This window comes from Carassius carassius, chromosome 43 (genome assembly GCF_963082965.1).
Source record: "Carassius carassius chromosome 43, fCarCar2.1, whole genome shotgun sequence".
Classification (NCBI taxonomy): Eukaryota; Metazoa; Chordata; class Actinopteri; order Cypriniformes; family Cyprinidae; genus Carassius; species Carassius carassius.
The window spans coordinates 9,834,285-9,853,013 of NC_081797.1; the positions used below are offsets into that span (position 1 = coordinate 9,834,285).

Here is an 18,729-nt window from a genome sequence, read left to right on the forward strand (position 1 = left end):
TGGAATTATATACATAACAAAAAAGTGTGAAAAAACTGTGAAAAAGTGTGAAAATATGTCATATTCTAGGTTCTTCAAAGTAGCCACCTTTTGCTTTGATTACTGCTTTGCACACTCTTGGCATTCTCTTGATGAGCTTCAAGAGGTAGTCACCTGAAATGGTCTTCCAACATTCTTGAAGGAGTTCCCCGAGAGATGCTTAGCACTTGTTGGCCCTTTTGCCTTCTGTCTGCGGTCCAGCTTACCCCTAAACCATCTCGATTGGGTTCAGGTCCGGTGACTGTGGAGGCCAGGTCATCTGGCGCAGCACCCCATCACTCTCCTTCTTGGTCAAATAGCCCTTGATGCCTTCAGTGTGACTCTACAATTTTCATAGTCATGAAAATAAAGAAAATTCTTTGAATGAGAAGGTGTGTCCAAACTTTTGGTCTGTACTGTATATATGTATGTACACACATTTTAAATGATATATAGCTCAATCTATCTGTCTGTCTATCTAATCTCTTTCTAAATTGCAAAGTAACTTAAAAATAGCCTACGTAAAATTATTTTAACTAATTTTAACTCAAAACGTAAGGTAAAATGCTAAATTTTCCTCAAATTTAAATAGGCTATAACCTTACATCCCTTCATTTTCAAGTTCTATGACAATTGGGTATCTGTTTTTAATCGTAAATTTAACCACAAGGACAACCAAATTGATTCAAATCCTTTTTATTTGTATTTCTCGTATAGACTATTTGCAGCTGCTGGCATTAATAAAATTTACACTCTGAAACCATTTTGGCAGATTTTTTTTCTGTTTTTTTTTATTTTTTCATATTCTCTCCAACTTGATTTATTATGGATTTGAGGAGCACAAGTAGGATTTGGTATAGTCAAATGATCCTGTAATAGAAGTCTGGTGTGGAGAAGAGCAAAGCTGGGGAGGGAGGAGCAGTTTCAGATTGGCAGAAGACGACGCATCCCAGAAGGCTTGTACTGAGGGTGATGCGAGCCAGCCAACAGCTTTTCATTCATGAAGAAGCAATTCAGCACCGCCACTTTGTGTTGTTGTTGGGTGTAGCCCAACTGAGTGAATTCAACCAGTGTCAAGGAGGGCTATGCGCTCAACTGAATCCGTTCACATGTGTGCAAACTTGTGGGTTTGATCTGAACACCGCTGGACACTGTTCAATTCAACTTTCCTTATGGGATTGCGCTGGGCGAGTATGAAGAGCGCCGTCAGAAGCTGGAAGTGGCGGTCAGCAGTGTCTCGATAGGCGCTATAGGAGTCTTCATTCAGGAGGATGCTGGTGGGAAATGCCTGCAGACAGAGAGGATGAGATTTGTGGAAAGGCGCTGGAGCTTCTGTCCGATCTGTGCTCGAGAGGAGAGGTGCAAGATAAAAACTGCCTGGATTTCACCTACTATTTCCGCGACCTCGGGAGACCGAGATATTCGGACTCTGGTAAGGAAATTGTTTTATTCCTGTCTTCAAAACAAGTTTTATTAATGTTTTGTGAATCGTAATCAAATCGCGTTCAGTTGCTCTCAAACTGCATACGACCCTTAAACGTGTTGTCATGGCACTTTCAAGAATTTTTTTACTTGCTAGAAAGTTATTAGAAGCAAATTTCATACATTTTCAATATGTAAATTTCATTCATTCTTAAATTTCACTCGTTCGACTAATAAGCAGCAAGCATTGAAAGTTAAAGTAACCACACCCAATAAATAATCTAAAACAAACAGTATTTATTAAGATTAATGCACAATTGTTGTCTTATTTACACAATTCAGGTTACTAGACCCCCCCCCCCACACACACACACCAACAACTATTTAATTTCGTTTTATTTTATCTTATTTTTTTAAGTCAGTTTATTTTTTTTCTTAAATTTAATGTACACTCAATGTAAATAAAGTTATTTTAAAATGGACTAAATGTGATGGTTTGCAGTGAATTCTGGAATAAAATATAGATAGATATAAAATAGATATATCAATACCTATTAGTATAGTTTACACACACACACACACACACTAACACAAAAACCCCAATCATCATTCCCCACAGTCCAGTATTAATTACCTATTTAGAGCTGTCCTGTATTTTAGCATTTGAAAATGCAGCCTAAATTCATTCAGATTTGATTCTGCAGCATATCGGATGCAGTGTAATTTTAACACTAATATACAAACCTTTTTAGTTGATTTATGCATTCAGAAGTTAAATTAAGAATAAAATGATTATACAGGCATTCCACGTTCCTAGAAGGCTTCACAGGAAACTTGTGAATCCCCAAACCAACATTTCATCAATGACAGAACATAGAGCATTGCTTGATTCAGTGCGAGCTTAACTAAACATTAGCTTTACTGAACCTTCATTCATAGATCATAGCCTCTCCTCAGACGCTGTCGTCTTCATCCTCTGAGACACAGAGCGGTCGACAGAAAGCCATTAGGATTCCACCCCACCCTGCTACTCTGTACACTTTCTCCTTCACGATTACCCAGCATTGACATCTGTTAACACGAGGCCTTCAGACCCCATGGGAGAACGATACATACTAGTAATTCGGTCCCTCAAGATGTATTGTACAAGAATTTAAAGAAAGGGAACAGCTGAGTTCAGAGGAACCCAGTAAATATACTCTTAGCCTGTTGGGAATACACATGCATCGCTGCAAAGTGCTTGTATGGAGGAAAGTCTTTAGTAATGGAACCCAAGGGAACCCAGCACTTTGAGAGGTTAATAACACATCACTGTAATGGATCGACAGTTCAGACGACATGGTGTGGACACATATTGACAGGTATTTGTGCAACTGACCGTTCAGACACAGGAAAGACGGTGTTTTGTTCTCGCATGGGCAGGTTTAAGACACGTGCTGATAATATGTGCCAGTGAAGGGCCATTGACTGTGAAGGTTGTGTACTATGTGAGTCATATTTATTCATAGCTATAGTTTCTACTACCATTGACATCTGGACTGTCATAAAAGACTTTGATTGGCCAACTTTTTAAACACTTTTCTTCCCTGCGGTGGAAATTTTTTTGTGTCTTACCGTCAAATTGGCAAACAGCCTCCCGGCTTCATTCTGATTGGCTAACAGCTGCTAGCATCTGCAGTCTTACACCTGGAATTACAGAAGCAGAAATAAAAATAGACATTGTGAGAGGTTGAGCTGGGTGAATATGGTCTTTCGAACTATCTTCATGCTTGTAATTCGTATGGTGCACGATTAAATAGTGTTTTTGTGTTCACATGTGAATACATACTCGCATGTGTCTGGATCTATGTCATATATGCGGATGCCCAAATAGACACCTGCTTAAAAAGATGCAGAACAATAGGATGTCTGGGAATGTAGTATAAAAGGAACCTGCAAAGTGGGGAGAGGCAATTTGTCGGGAAGATCTGGCTCTAATCCACTTGACACCTCAAATCCAATGTGTCCCGACCTTTCTTGGAGACATTCAGGTGTGCTTCCCTCAGCTGGAGGGCTCATGTTTCTCTGTTTCATATGTAAAAGTGAGTTCATCTTTGCTCAAAGGACAAAAAAGACTAGGAGTACAGAGAATGCAATCTGTTTTTCTTTTTTGGAGAGGGATGGTAAACAAATTCGCTTAAAGCTGGTATCATTAATCTTGTGTTGGATAAGTAAATAATGTAATGTCAGAGCTTAGAAATTAGTTTAGTGTCTTGTGGGATTGTAGAATCGTATTAAAACCATGAGACACAATCTTTGTTTCCATATTTGTAACCTTCACAGATGCAACATGAAGATGTTTCCAGCTTCCATGTTAATGCCTTAAAACAAAGAAGTATCCACATTGAGTGAAGAAGCTTAATTGTATTTGACTCCTTTTAAATCAACCTCCCTTTTGTGGCTAGTTCACTCAGCAGCCATTTTGGAAATGTGATTTCCAGTAGTACAAGTACAGCTCTTAGATATCTGAAAGGAGACAATGTTTATATTTTGACAGATATTTAAAATCAGGAATGAAATCAACTATGCTGTCATAAATTGTGTTCTCTTTAGCTCACATTACACAAACTATTTCTCAAGCTAGTCAGGCTAATGTACACTCAGTAGTAAACAAACAAGCGATGCGTCTATAAAAATGGCAGTTGGACCTTTTTAAGTTTACGGGACTTCCATTTGTCTAACATTCAACATCTTCAGAAAAGCTCTCACACCAGATCTCCCACACTTGATTCATTTGACATGAGCTATTAGAAACTCACCTGCTAGTCACATCTTGTAGCCATTTTTACGTTTCACAAAAGTTTCCTTATCTTGTAGATTCAAGTAAATTTCATCAGCACTTTTGCCACCATGTAAGATGCCCTTTACCATTTCATCATCTTAGCCGGTAACTCATACCCTAACATTTATGATACTTGGAAATCTACATTGCATGATCATAATTTTTTTTGTTCAGAGTTAAGCTTTGTGTCCTATTTAGCTTGCCTTTAGAGCCACACTGAAACAATATGCATGAAATATTATTGGATAAAATTTGTGTTTCAGTGAGGCTGCTAGGCAGAGCATGTTCTCTGTTGCATCATTTATTCATATTGTATGTCCGTACCTTAACCTTAAGGACACAGTGACTGTAGAAAATGTTATTTGTTGGTGCATATATTTTATTTTATTATTTTATCATTTTTGTATGATCTGGGGTTGGGGTAAACCTTCATACATTTTTTTCCCCCTTCTAAACATTTAAAAAAAAAAAAAAGTGTGTGCGTGTATATATATATATATATATATATATATATATATATATGGATTTGTCACAATGTTTTCTCATCAAAATCGCCATCAAATTTCATAACATGTTTAACACAGAAGAAATATTGTTGTATTCAAAGTGGGCTACTGATATTTTGATAGAATATTGCCCCCAGTTCATTATTTAATCATTATTTAAAAACACAAATTAGTAGAATTAGTAGAATATTTACATAGCACTTACGAAAGTGAATGGTGACCACAAGATTTTTTTTGTGCCTTTTTTTATGTTTGATTGTTTTATTAAATGCAAAAGCTGTATTACTATCCCACCTAACATCTCCTTCGGATCCTCCTATAGACAGGAAAAAAGTCATACAGGTTTAGAATAACATAGGTGTGTGTAAATAATGAGAAAATTGCATAGAATTTTACCTGAACAATCACTTTAAGGACACTCTAAGTCTGTCTCAGGTGTGATAACTTGCAGTCAGACGTAAGCATTTTCTTTCCCCGGTATAGGAACAAAAGATCGGAGTGGACAGAAAAGCAAGCAGAAGGCAGGGTACTCTAACAGGGATTCATTCAGTCCACACTAAAAGCATCTCATCCTGGGTGGCCTAATTCAGAGAAACCATCTCAGGGGGTTGAAAGAGAGAGAGAAAGAAAGAAAGAGGGATACATGGAGAGTCAGAGTGGATCTTAAATGTAGCATCTATTACTGTGCATTCAGCAGCTAGAGTTAAGCTTCAACTCCAACCCAGATATTAGAGATGTCCTTCTGCAAAATATCTCAAAATCTGGATTGCAAAAAGTGTTTTAAAGTTTTCTGATTTCATTTTTGAAGGAATATAAATAATTAAATGGCCTGTAACAGATGTCTTTAAAGCATTAAAGCTTACTTGTTGAGTTGAGTCTCCCTAGAATCCCAGGGATTGCCATTTGTAATGCATGATTAAATGAAAATTTATAAGCTGTATAGAATATACAGTATATACAGTAGTTGAAGTATATTGGCTAACTTTGCAGACTAATCCAGTCATTTTATTTCTCTTAATGATTCTTTTGATTAAAGTTGTTAGAGTAAAATTATAGGCCCATTCACACAAGGAATAACTATATTTAAATAAATTAGAATAGTTAGAATTAGAATATATATTAAAGAATAGTTCACCTTAAAAATGAAAATTATCATTTACTCACCCTCATGTCATTCCAAACCTGTATGAAATTTTTTCTTGTGTTGAACAGGAAAAAATATGTTTTGAAGAATTCTGGTAAATGAAAAGTTGATGGTCCCCATTGACTTCCATAATACAGGTGGATTCTGATTGGTTGTCAGTTGCTGTTGTTCATTTCGAGAGGCTGCACCCTTCAGAGGTCCCATTTGTTGACCGTATTACGTCATCAAGGCGGTCTCATTTCAGAAATTAACTGCTACATACCAAATTAAGAAGCTAGAGAGAATCATTCTGAAATTGATCCCAACTGCATTGTATCTAACTGTTGTCTTTATTCTCATAGAATTGGAATGATTCAAAGACAGAAAGCCTTTCTGATTAGTTTTCTGATATCAGTTTGTTGATCTGTTTTGCTAACTTTTTTTAACATTTTGTTTTTTTTCAGCTGGATATTTTATGTGATTTTCAAATAAATAAATAAATAAAGCTGCTTACAGCACTTCTATTCTATAAATATCTTCACAGTTTTGAGCACCATCCAGTGACCGACTTTCTTTCTTGGTTATTGCTCCAGATGTGTCTGTGAGCCTGCTGTCCCTCTTGGTGACCACATGTGGCCTGGCGCTGTTTGCCGTCTCCCTGTTCGTGTCATGGAAGTTGTTTTGGGTGCCATGGCGAGATCGCTTCTTGCCTGGCCTAAAGGACCGGCAGGGCGAGCAGCAGCCAGTCCTGACCGAGGTGGAGGGCCTGGAGCGGGAATACAGCGAAGACTTCAAAAAGGATCCCAATGCGCCGACGGTGCTCCCAGAGTCAGCAATGAAGATCAGCCACACGTCACCGGACATCCACCTGGAGGCCCAGACTAAGGCCAAAGAGCTCAACCACATCCACATAGCTCGTGTACAGCGACAAGTCACCGAGCCGACCTCATCGGTCAGGTGAGTCATGTTTTCCTGACTTCATCAGGCGTAATCACTCACCCACCATTGATATTCATTTAGCAATTCCCATTTGTCAGACAGTGTGGGCCTCTGTGACCTTCAGCTTTAATTAAAGTTCTTTTCAGTCTCATTATTCTAAAGATGTCTAGGATATGAAGCCAACAGACGCCCGCCCCCTTTCTTCTTGTTTCAGGCACAACTCCATCCGGAGACAGATGAATGTCTCCAACCCCGATTTCAACTTGGCCCAGTTCCAGAGACAGGAGTCCATAACAGGTCCAGGTTTGGGGCGCATCAAGCCTGAGCTATACAAACAGCGGTCTGTGGACGCGGACGATGTCAGACGAGCGGACAGCTGTGGCCGCTTGCACTTCATCCTCAAATACGACTGCGACTTGGAGCAGCTCATCGTGAAGATCCACAAAGCCCAAGACCTACCTGCCAAGGACTTTACGGGAACATCCGACCCATACGTGAAGATCTACCTGTTGCCAGAACGCAAAACCAAGCATCAAACCAAGGTGCACCGCAAGACTCTGAACCCCATCTTTGACGAGGTTTTCCTGTTTCCTGTGGCATACGCTGAGCTTCCAACGCGCAAGCTCCATTTTAGCGTCTACGACTTCGACCGCTTCTCGCGCCATGACGTCATTGGTCAAGTGGTGGTGGACAACTTCTTGGATCTACCTGACTTTCCGCAGGAAACCAAGCTCTGCAGGGATATCATTTATGTTAGTGCGGTAAGTCTGCTCCAGTGTGTATATATATTCTGAACTTAGTTTTTCAGTTATATATAAATATATACATATATAAATAATGTTGACAATGGCAGAATCTTTAGTTAGCTTAATTCATGAAAGGAAAGCAAGGCAGATTTGTCAGCATAAGGATCAGGTTTGATTTAGGTGTAGGTTGTGTTAGCTGCTGTATGAAGTGTTGCAACACTGTGGGGGCTTTGAGTGCATGGCTCAAGATGGATTTATCCAGGAACAGGAGGTTGCTATTGGAAATCTATGTGGGGAATTTGTACACTGATGAAAGTGTCAGTTTAAATTAAGGCAAACACGAGAACTGTGTGTGTTTCCCCTTTGATTTCAGTAATTATAATAATTTTGAGATGAATTTTTGAGCATTTTCTGTTTGTATTTTTTTTCTTTTTTTTTATGCTTAAAATTAGCGAAATCGGGGGGGGGGGGGGGGGGGTCTATAATTTATTTTATTATTATTTTATAAATCAAAGATGCATTTTTAAAATATTAAGCAGCACAACAATAATTCAATAATTCAGCAATGACAATAATAAGGCATGTTTTATGAGCTGCAAATATTAGAATGATTTCTGAAGGGTCATGTGACACTGAAAACTGACGTAATGGCTGTTTTATAATCATAGGAATCAATAACATTAAAATATATTAAAATAGAAACGGTTGTTTAAATTGTAATATTGCTAAAAATATTACTGTATTTATGATCAAATTTAATCCAGCCATGGTAAGTACAAAGTAAATGAAGCAAATCTTTGAATTGACAAAAAATGGGTTAGTTATTCTAAATTGTATATTGTCTAGTTTTAATTGAATTTCCATATTATTGATATATTCATCAGACAAAGGCTTTTGACTGTTGTGACAAATCTTACCATTTATTAAAGGGATAGTTCACTCCATTAATAGCTTCATAACATTACTGTTGAACCAGTGTCCTTACTGCCTTTCTGGGCCTTGAACTTGGTAGTTGCATTCCTGTCTATGCAGGGTCAGAAAGCTCTCGGATTTCATGAAAAAAAAAAAAATCCTAATTTGTTTTCCAAAGATGAACGAAGGAGTGATTAATGACAATTTTTGGGTGAACTATCCCTTTAAGGTCTTTTATCATTTAAAGTAGTTTTAAGTAATATTTAATTGATAGGTCTTATATTTTTATTAATTGTACGGTATATATTTTTTCAGCATTATTTCTCAGTGATCAGATTGAGTTTCTCACACATGTGTTGGAATGTGTTAAGATCCCTGACCTCCATCCTGACAGATTCTCCAGTTCGAACACTACTTTGTATACATTGGCAAGATTATGGTGGTGTTAACCGTTCTTTTTAAACACTATGAATGATTATTAGACCCATGTGACCACTCGAAAGTAAAAGCATTTAATAGTCATACTGAAAGAACAAGTGAAAATATGAGCATGGTTTTCGCTCTCCTCTGATCACTTTCATGCTTCAGAGGTAGCAACAGAAAAATATACTTTGAGAAGTGTGAATATTTCATAATCAACATGATGGCCCATGTAGTGATGACCTATATTTGAAATAGCTGGAGAGCTTGCTCTGACATGAATATACGGCGGTTTTAGGTTTATTGTTTTAAACGGAAGAGTGCAGGATAGATGTCTGATGGGGTAAATTGATCCGTCTCACAAGTGGAGCTGTGCCAGCTGTCTGGAGTAAATGCCTTCAGCAAAGAATGAAACAGAGGTTTTTGTCTGTAGGCCTTATTTCATGACATACAGTATTTAAAGAAATTGTTAATTCAAAAATTTAAAATGTAATTTGCTCACTCTCATGATATTTTGAAAGCCATGACTCCTGTTTGGCTTATGACTAAATCAAATTTTTCTTTCACAATTTGTTTTGAAACCGAATCTGTAATTTTATATTGTAAACTGATATATATGCAGTAACCTAAATATTCTCAACAGTTTGGGTTTAAGTCGCTAAAATACATGATAAACTTGTTTTAACTTAATTTTTTTTTTTTAATCCATTTCTTGGAAAAAGCTAATTTCACTGGATCTAGAGGTTCGCTTGAAGTAATGGCAAGCGTCACAGGCTGTTCCAGTGCATATAAGTGGGCCGTACCTCTAGGGAATGCCAGCTTGGAATCCAAGCGTGCCATCCATGCATTAATCATTTTTGGAGGCTTGATTGTATATCTAACATAACTAATGTGATACTATACTGTGAGACTTTAACATTTTTTTGAAAAATCTACTCATCCGCAGGCAGAGGTGGGTAGAGTACCCAAAAACTGTACTCAAGTAAAAGTACTTCTAGAAATATTTACTCAAGTAAAAGTAAAAGTACTAGTCTTGAATAGTTACTTGAGTAAGAGTAAAAGAGTATCGGATAAAAAATCTACTCAAGTAGTTAGTTACTAGTTACTTTGGGTCATATATACTGAGCCTATTTTTATTTAGATATATAGATAAAATGTATGTAATGTATGTGTGCGTGTATAAATGTATATATTTCATCAGCCTTTACTCCAATTTATGTAATTTATTATAAAAGCTTGTCTGTTTACTTAAGTAACAGATATAGGTGTCATGCCATAACATATTTTTAATACGACTGACTTTATATTAAATGTGAATTTAACATTGAAAGTTAATGTGATATAAATATTGCTACTAATCTTTTATTGTTCAGAAAGAGAGCAAATAACATTTACATTATTAAAGATCATTTTCACTGACAGTCTAGATTTCAATCACTCTCAGAAACTCCCATTAAAATCACTGAAACCGCTAACACTGTGAAATCAATATCTTAATTAAAGATTCGTACACACATCTGCACTTTGTTGTTTCTGACGAGAGAATTCGCCAGAAAGAGGTATTCAGTCAGCGAGCGAGGGAAGGAAGCACCGGCATTTTAGCTCATGACTCATCTGAACACCTCTGATTGGCCAATGCTTTAATAAGCTCAAAAGAATCATGTGTGATTGGTTATAATGCGCACCGCTGTAAAAACGCGTCTGTCTCTGGCTCAGCGCCAGCAAGCAATCACAGATCTGAATTTAGCAGCTGATGATATGACTTGCTGAACGTACTCGCACCGGTGTGATTGTATTAAAATTAATAAAATCTTAATCGGCTATTTTTTGTCTTTTGGAAGCTGCGTTCAACTTGACTCCCCTCTGTTATAAGCCACACACGTACAACAAGATAATGTCACAGTGGTATCGTGTGCTGTAATCGAATGTAGCCCAAGTTATTACCTGTAGAACAGTAGACAGCACACGCGGTGTTCATCTAATAAGGATCTCCATCGCTAGCAAATAATATCCTTTGCAGATTTGCTTTCAATTCAGTGCGGTTCCAGCCACGTTTTCAACACTCTTTCTGTTCTTAAATGTTACAACTCCGAGTGAACCACTTCAGACGATCAGCGCGTGCGGCAGGGAACTGAACGACTCATTCAAACTGATTCATGAACCAATTCACTCGTTTGCCAATTGGTTTGATCAAGCCTTTGAACAGAATTGACTCAAAAGAATGAATCATTCGCGAATGGGCATCGCTCATTGCCCAGAGAAAAGTAGATGGCGCGTTTGGAATAAACTGAAGCATTTATTGCATTAAGATAAAGTAACAAGAGGAGCATCGCCCGCAGTAACGAAGTAAAAGTACAGATTTTATTAGTATAAAGTACCCATCTTAAAATATACTCCAAAAAGTATTAGTTACCCCAAAATATTACTCAAGTAAATGTAACGAAGTAAATGTAACTCGTTACTACCCACCTCTGTCCGCAGGCCATCCAATATGTAGATGAGTTTGTTTCTTCATCAGAACAGATTTGGAGAAATGTAACATGTCCTCACTTGCTCGCCAATGGATTCTCTAAAGTAAATGGGTGCCATCAGAATGAGAGTCCAAACAGCTGAAACATCACCGTAATCCACAACACAACTCTAGTCTATTAATTCACATATTGTGAAGTGAAAAACACCCTGTGTTCGGAATAACTCCAACATAAGACATTTTTAACTTCAAACCATTTTTACTAGCAAAACATGCTTCCTTTATCCATAACAATTTTTTTAAATTTCTTTTATGGATTATGGATTTTTTTGGCCTGAAGTGACAGTTTAAAGATAGAACACCTCAATTTGTTTCTTACAAACACACAGCTTTTCACTTCACAAGACATTAATTGGTGGACTGGAGTTGTTTGGATTGGGTCAATGTTTTGAATTGATGTTGACTTAAAAAGAGCAGGTTTATGCTAATTATAAATCATGTTTACTTAAGCCTCATTGAATAAAGCCGATGTGTGATTATTAAGAACAGAAATATATCATTTGTACCATTTTTATCTGTATCTTTCTGCCATCTCAATTTGATTGTATCAGGATAATTTCTCTATATCTGGCATTGATCAGCACTGAACAGCACAGATGTCAGAGTGCTCTCTGCCTTCATGCTGACTCTCTGTATTACTTCAGGGAATCTGAGTAACTTGTTAAAAATGCATGAGAGTTCCAGCAGTCTTAGAATGAAATGAAATACAATCCACCAAACAAGATCATGACATGCGAATACAACTTTCCACATATCACTTCCGAAAAAAAGAAGGAAAAAAAAGCAACCTTAACCTCTCTGGGGTTTTTTGTAGTTGTTTTTTTTTTTTTTTTTGGAGCGCAAGTAATTTGCATTCCAATCTGAATGAATGATTATGTTTTCTCAGATCTGTTCAAGGTGTAATTTGGCTCTGCATGCCTATAAATAAAACACAAGGTAGTTAATGTACAAAAAAGGCCAATCCATTCCACCCAGCTGGAGAGTGAAAGATTGAGGTATCTCTAATCCGGAAGAGTAAAAGGTCAATCAGCAGGATTTAGTGCTATTGAGTCTCCTGTCAGGATTCACATTTACACTCCTGTCAGGACATTTACCTTGTATGATGACTGGAATGATATGGGATTTAAATCCTGCCATGATTCAAAACTGAAAATAAAGGTCTGAAAGGTTGAAACTAAGTGTTCGAAAACTCAAAATCTTACAAAAAAGGTTTTGCAAGATCGAAAAATAAGATTTGCAAGCTTGCAAAATGTAAAAAAAAAAAAAAAAAAAATCTCTGCAAACATTGTTGTTTTTCAGAGTTTCAAATTTGTTAGTGTTCTCCCACTGTATTAGATTGTTTTCCAGGTTTGAAACCTTGTAAATGGTGATCTGAAAACTGGTGTGCGAATGTGTGAAAAAAAGTTTTGAAACTCTGAAAACAGAGCTTTGCAGGCTTGCAAAGTGGTCAAAAAAATTTTATCTCTGCAAACATAATTTTGTTTTTGAGTTTTCCTTCTTCGGAAGTGCAACACTCTTTTTAATGAGGTTTTGCAATCATTTTTACAGAGTTTCGAATTTGTCACTCTGAAAACTGAGGTTCGAAAGGGCGAAATTCATTACATTGCATTACATTTGCACTCCTATTGCAGACAATTTTTTCAGAGCTGAGTTTACAACACCCACTTTGCGGAGATACGCCCACACAGTTGCGAGCTTGCGACTCACGTGATTTGTGGCAGCGTTGTCACGCAGCTCTGCTCTGAAACTCTGAAACTCAGACTGAGCGAAAATGAAGCTTCACAACCTTGCAACTAAAAAAAAGCCTGGAGGGTGGGCCTTCTCCTCTTGGCCAATGCTTTGCTGTCTGCTGACGTACAGTCCAATCACAAGTCGTATTTACTGGAAAGGTGGGATTGACCGACTGCTCCGCCAATGACAAAAGCGCACAGCATACAGAGGATGCACAGATTTCTGGCCACAAGGTGGTCCCGTCTAGGATGGCGTGCGGTCCGGTTCTAAAACGGTCCGGTCCGTTCTGTTTTCAGTGTTTCAAAACTTTTTTTCACCTATTGGCACACCAGTTTTCAGATCACTATTTACAAGGTTTCAAAAATCTTGAAAAAAAACTATACACTGGGAGAACAGTGACAAATTCGAAACTCTGTAAAAATGATTGCACAACACCATAAAAAAAGAGTGTTGCACTTCTGAAGAAGGAAAACTCAAAAACAAAATTATGTTTGCAGAGATAAAAAAAATGTTACCACTTTGCAAGCCTGCAAAGCTCTGTTTTCAGAGTTTCAAAACTTTTTTTCACACATTCGCACACCAGTTTTCAGATCACCATTTACAAGGTTTCAAACCAGGAAAACAATCTAATACAGTGGGAGAACACTGACAAATGTCAAATTCAAATTTTTGGCGTAAAAAAAAATGTTTACAGTTCTTTGCGTAAAAAAAATGTTGCAGTTCTGAAGAAGGAAATCTCAAAAACAACAATGTTTGCAGAGATATTTTTATTTTTTTTACATTTTGCAAGCTTGCAAATCTTATTTTTCAATCTTGCAAAACTTTTTTTGTAAGATTTTGAGTTTTCGAACACTTAGTTTCAACCTTTCAGACCTTTATTTTCAGTTTTGAATCATGGCAGGATTTAAATCCAATAGAATGACACTTTTTGTAAACTATGTTGGCTTTAATCCAACTATTCTTGGCGTTCACTCACTTAAGGGAGACCGGGAATGATTGTGACATTTCACAATGTGTACATGCATGTCCAAGTGTATTTTTTTGCTCATCCAGGCTGCATTTAATTGATAGAAACACAGTAAAAAATATTGTGACCTTTTTTTAAATGTGGTTTATTCAGAAATCATTCTAATATACTGGGTGTTGAAATTTTAACTTTTAAACTCCAATATAGTGCGTCCATCCATGATAAAAAGTACTCCACACATTTATATATGAAATTAATGTTTTGTGCCAGTGTTAGGTGTACAAGACTATCTGTGGTCTGGTCACAAAATGGAAAGTCCGCGATTAAGCAAATGCTAACATGCCTCTTTTCATTGACCTGACTTTCATCAATGTTTTCATGATGCTCTTTCTAATGTGGCGACCAGCCCTTCTGCTTGCTAATAGGCCCTTGAAGGAATGAGGGTGGGTGGGTGGGACTGGAGATGGAGAATGACACTATATAGACTCTCTCCGAACCATATTGAACCGCTTCTTAACTGCACATTAATTTCATTTAAAGTGCGCAAGTGACCATAATTCTACCGCTGACTTGATTTAAGTGCTTATGAGAGCAGAGGCGTCTGTTATCCTATAGTCTACAGATGGAAGGGCATAATTCAATTACTTCGCCTGAGAGGAATGGGTTTCTCAAGGTCCAACCCTTAATGTCTCTCACACACAAAAAGAGGGTGTGGTCGGTGCATTAATAGCGGTTTCTTCCCACCAAATCCCGCCCACTTCACTAGCCCTTAATAAAAGAGATCAGGGAAAGAAGAGAAAATTGGATTTACAGTCATATTTTGCTATTTTTACTAAATATTTTTATTGTTTGGCTACAACAGATCAGTTAATTTGTATTTAATGATATGGACTCTGCATAAAAATGAAAAAGTTATTTACTCACCTTTTTTTTTTAGAAGATTTTTGTTGTCCTCGATTTCGTGCAACACAAAAAATATTTTTGTCTTGCTTCGCAAATGTTATCATGAATTAATGTTTTTTCATTACTTTAACTCGAGTCTATTGTTTAAATTTTATAGAGTATTGTTCATTTAAAATATCAAAAAATCCTTGAAACAAAGATTTACCGGAGAAGCGGCAATGAAGAACATTGCAAGTTGTTTGTGATTTATGTCTTCAACAAAGACAGAGGTTTGGAACAACATGAGGGTGAGTAAATGATGGCTTTTTAGGGAACTAATCCTTTTACAAAAGCCTCTAGCTTTGTATTCCTTCATTTTTTGAGCTGCTTGCTTTAAAACACAAAGCATTCGTCATCATAATGAAGCAACCAGGATTTGGCTTGATGAGAAGAATCCAATTTAGGATTTAATTTGCAACAAGAGTCAACCTCCCTTACAGTACCTCTCTGTTAATAAAGGTTGTGCTTCGTATGGATGAGACACAGGCAACGAGGAAACATTACCTTGCTCCCTTACCCACACTCACTTTCCTAGATGCTAATTATTATGTGCAAACAACAACAAACTGCCTACATTACATCAAGCCTATAGGCCATTACATTTATTGATCTTTCTGCATACTTTGATGTTACTAGGATGTCATCCAATATGAAATAAATTTGCCTAGAAAAAATATATTTTGCCATTTTTAAAAGCAGAGAACAGTATTGCTACAATGCAATATCGTTAATTTTTCATTCTATTTTTTTTTTTTTTTTTTTTTTACCAATTTGAATTCCTGCTGTATGGAACTAAATTAAAATAGAAGGGTATATATATATATATATAGATAGATATATATATATATATATATATATATATATATATATATATATATATTTATATATTTATATATTTATATATTTATATTTATATATTTATATATATATATATATATATATATATATATGTTTGTGAGTTTGGTTGGTTGGGGAAAATTGACAGACACAAACAGTTAAAGAGTCATGGTGTTCATTTGTTTCTTCAAATGGCAGCAATGTAACTGAACAATTATTTGAACTGTACATTAAACTAAACATGTAATTTAATCACAAAGTGTGCAGCTTTTGTCACTGCAGTGTATCCATCTTGGCTTCTGGAAGAACATTTCGAGAGCCTCTTGATTTGGAAAGTCAGAAATTTCTGGTCCATTTATTGAGATCCGCATACATGCTGCAAGATTGTCTCCTTGCAGCCTATTGCGGATGTTTGTCTTGACCTGCAAATGAATTAACTGTTAAGTGATAGCTTAAAGCTTCAGTTGGTAACTTTTGACGCTCTAGCGGTTAATAAGCAGAACTGCTTGCGTCTTGCGGAAGAACATTGTAGCCGGAGCTACTTCTCTCTGTTTATGTCTATAAAGAATCACAAAGGTACTGGGTTACTCCGCCGCAGTACCTACCCGAAGCAATCTAAAATAGTCAGAATATAAACACTTATTATAGGTGTACCCTAGTGATTCAGGACAGGCTAAAAACACGGTTTGGAAAATGGATTCATGGTGTAATTGCTTATTGTATACATTTTATAAATTATATATTATATATAATATATAATTTTGAACACAAAAAAAAGTTACAGACCGCAGCTCTGATTGGTTGTTTCTTACCGGGAGTGGTGTATCTCTGCAAATGGCAATAGGAACACTGGGAGGAGCCAGAGGAGCTTGATTTTTTTCACAGATTATCTGTCTCATATTCTACTGTCAGGACATAATGACAGGTTTAACAAATATGTAAAAAAATATTTTTTTTACAAAAGTTACCTACTGCAGCTTTAACATAGGCTATAGCTAAAAGCAGCAAATCGTATTGTGGAAAGTTTCCCTTTTCATGGTTGAGAAGTATATATACTGTATGTATGCATGTGTATGTGTGTATATATATATATATATATATATATATATATATATATATATGTATATATATATATATATATATATATATATATATATATATGTACACTCACCTAAAGGATTATTAGGCACACCTGTTCAATTTTTCATTAATGCAATTATCTAATCAACCAATCACATCACAAATCACAAATGCCTTGCTGATGCTAGAGGTCAGAGGAGAATGTGCCGACTGATTCAAGCTGATAGAAGAGCAACTTTGACTGAAATAACCACTCGTTACAACCGAGGTATGCAGCAAAGCATTTGTGAAGCCACAACATGCACAACCTTGAGGCGGATGGGCTACAACAGCAGAAGACCCCACCGGGTACCACTCATCTCCACTACAAATAGGAAAAAGAGGCTACAATTTGCACAAGCTCACCAAAATTGGTCTGAATGTTGCCTGGTCTGATGAGTCTCGATTTCTGTTGAGACATTCAGATGGTTGTCAGAATTTGGTGTAAACAGAATGAGAACATGGATCCATCATGCCTTGTTACCACTGTTCAGGCTGGTGGTGGTGGTGTAATGGTGTGGGGTTTTGGGGTGCGATGTTTTCTTGGCTCACTTTAGGCCCCTTAGTGCCAATTGGGCATCGTTTAAATGCCACGGCCTACCTGAGCATTGTTTCTGACCATGTCCATCCCTTTATGACCACCATGTACCCATCCTCTGATGGCTACTTCCAGCAGGATAATGCACCATGTCACAAAGCTCGAATCATTTCAAATTGGTTTCTTGAACATGACAATGAGTTCACTGTACTAAAATGGCCCCCACAGTCACCAGATCTCAACCCAATAGAGCATCTTTGGGATGTGATTGAATGGGAGATTCGTGCCCTGGATGTGCATCCCACAAATCTCCATCAACTGCAAGATGCGATCCTATCAATATGGGCCAACATTTCTAAAGAATGCTTTCAGCACCTTGTTGAATCAATGCCACGTAGAATTAAGGCCGTTCTGAAGGCGAAAGGGGGTCAAACACAGTATTAGTATGGTGTTCCTAATAATCCTTTAGGTGAGTGTGTATATATATATATATATATATACTGTATATATATTATTTTTATTTTTTTTATTGCTGACCCAAACCTTTTGAGTAGTGTATATTTCTTTTGAGGAACACATAATAATTAAATTTTATAAAAAATGTTTTTTGGACCCCATTAATTTTTTACAAATATTTTTGTATTGTACAGAGGATAGAAAGTCATACATGCACTCTTAAAAATAAAGGTTACAAAAGGGGTTTTTCACCGAAATGCCATATAAGAACCAGTTTTGGTTCCCCAAAGAACCTTTCAGTGAACAGTTCTTAAAACAACCATTTTTTCTCAGTGTGAAGAACATTTTAATAATCTAAAGTACTCTTTTCCACTGTAAATAACATTAGGTAATCCATCCCTTTAAATGTGCCAGTGGTGTTAGGAAAGATTGTTTTTGAAACTTTATTTGAACCTTTTGCTGAATGGTAAACTGTTCCTTCATCAGTGTTTGAACTGGGTGTTTGAATCCTGGTTCCGGCATTGAGAAGACAATTAAAGGGGATGGAGACCTAGTTGCATTAATGAACACGGCTCTCAGCACAGTCGTCGGGAGCGGACGCAGCGCTGCGACCTGGCCAGATAATGAGCCTATCTCTGCTGCTTGCTGCTTTGACCTTTCTGCTTCACCGTAATAGATGGAGCCTCCCGCTGTGCGAGAAAC

General features: G+C 36.9%; 1 protein-coding gene across 1 annotated transcript in view; it reads left to right on the plus strand.

Moving 5' to 3' along the window:
* The first annotated feature begins 1,299 nt into the window (after positions 1-1,299).
* syt9b (synaptotagmin IXb) overlaps positions 1,300-18,729 on the plus strand; it is a 33,215-nt gene continuing 15,785 nt past the window's right edge. Inside the window, exons 1-3 of the mRNA XM_059536407.1 lie at positions 1,300-1,450; positions 6,484-6,847; positions 7,044-7,590. Of these exons, the coding sequence (XP_059392390.1) occupies positions 1,303-1,450; positions 6,484-6,847; positions 7,044-7,590 (1,059 nt within the window). The 5' untranslated portion in view covers positions 1,300-1,302. The remainder of the gene's footprint in view (positions 1,451-6,483; positions 6,848-7,043; positions 7,591-18,729) is intronic.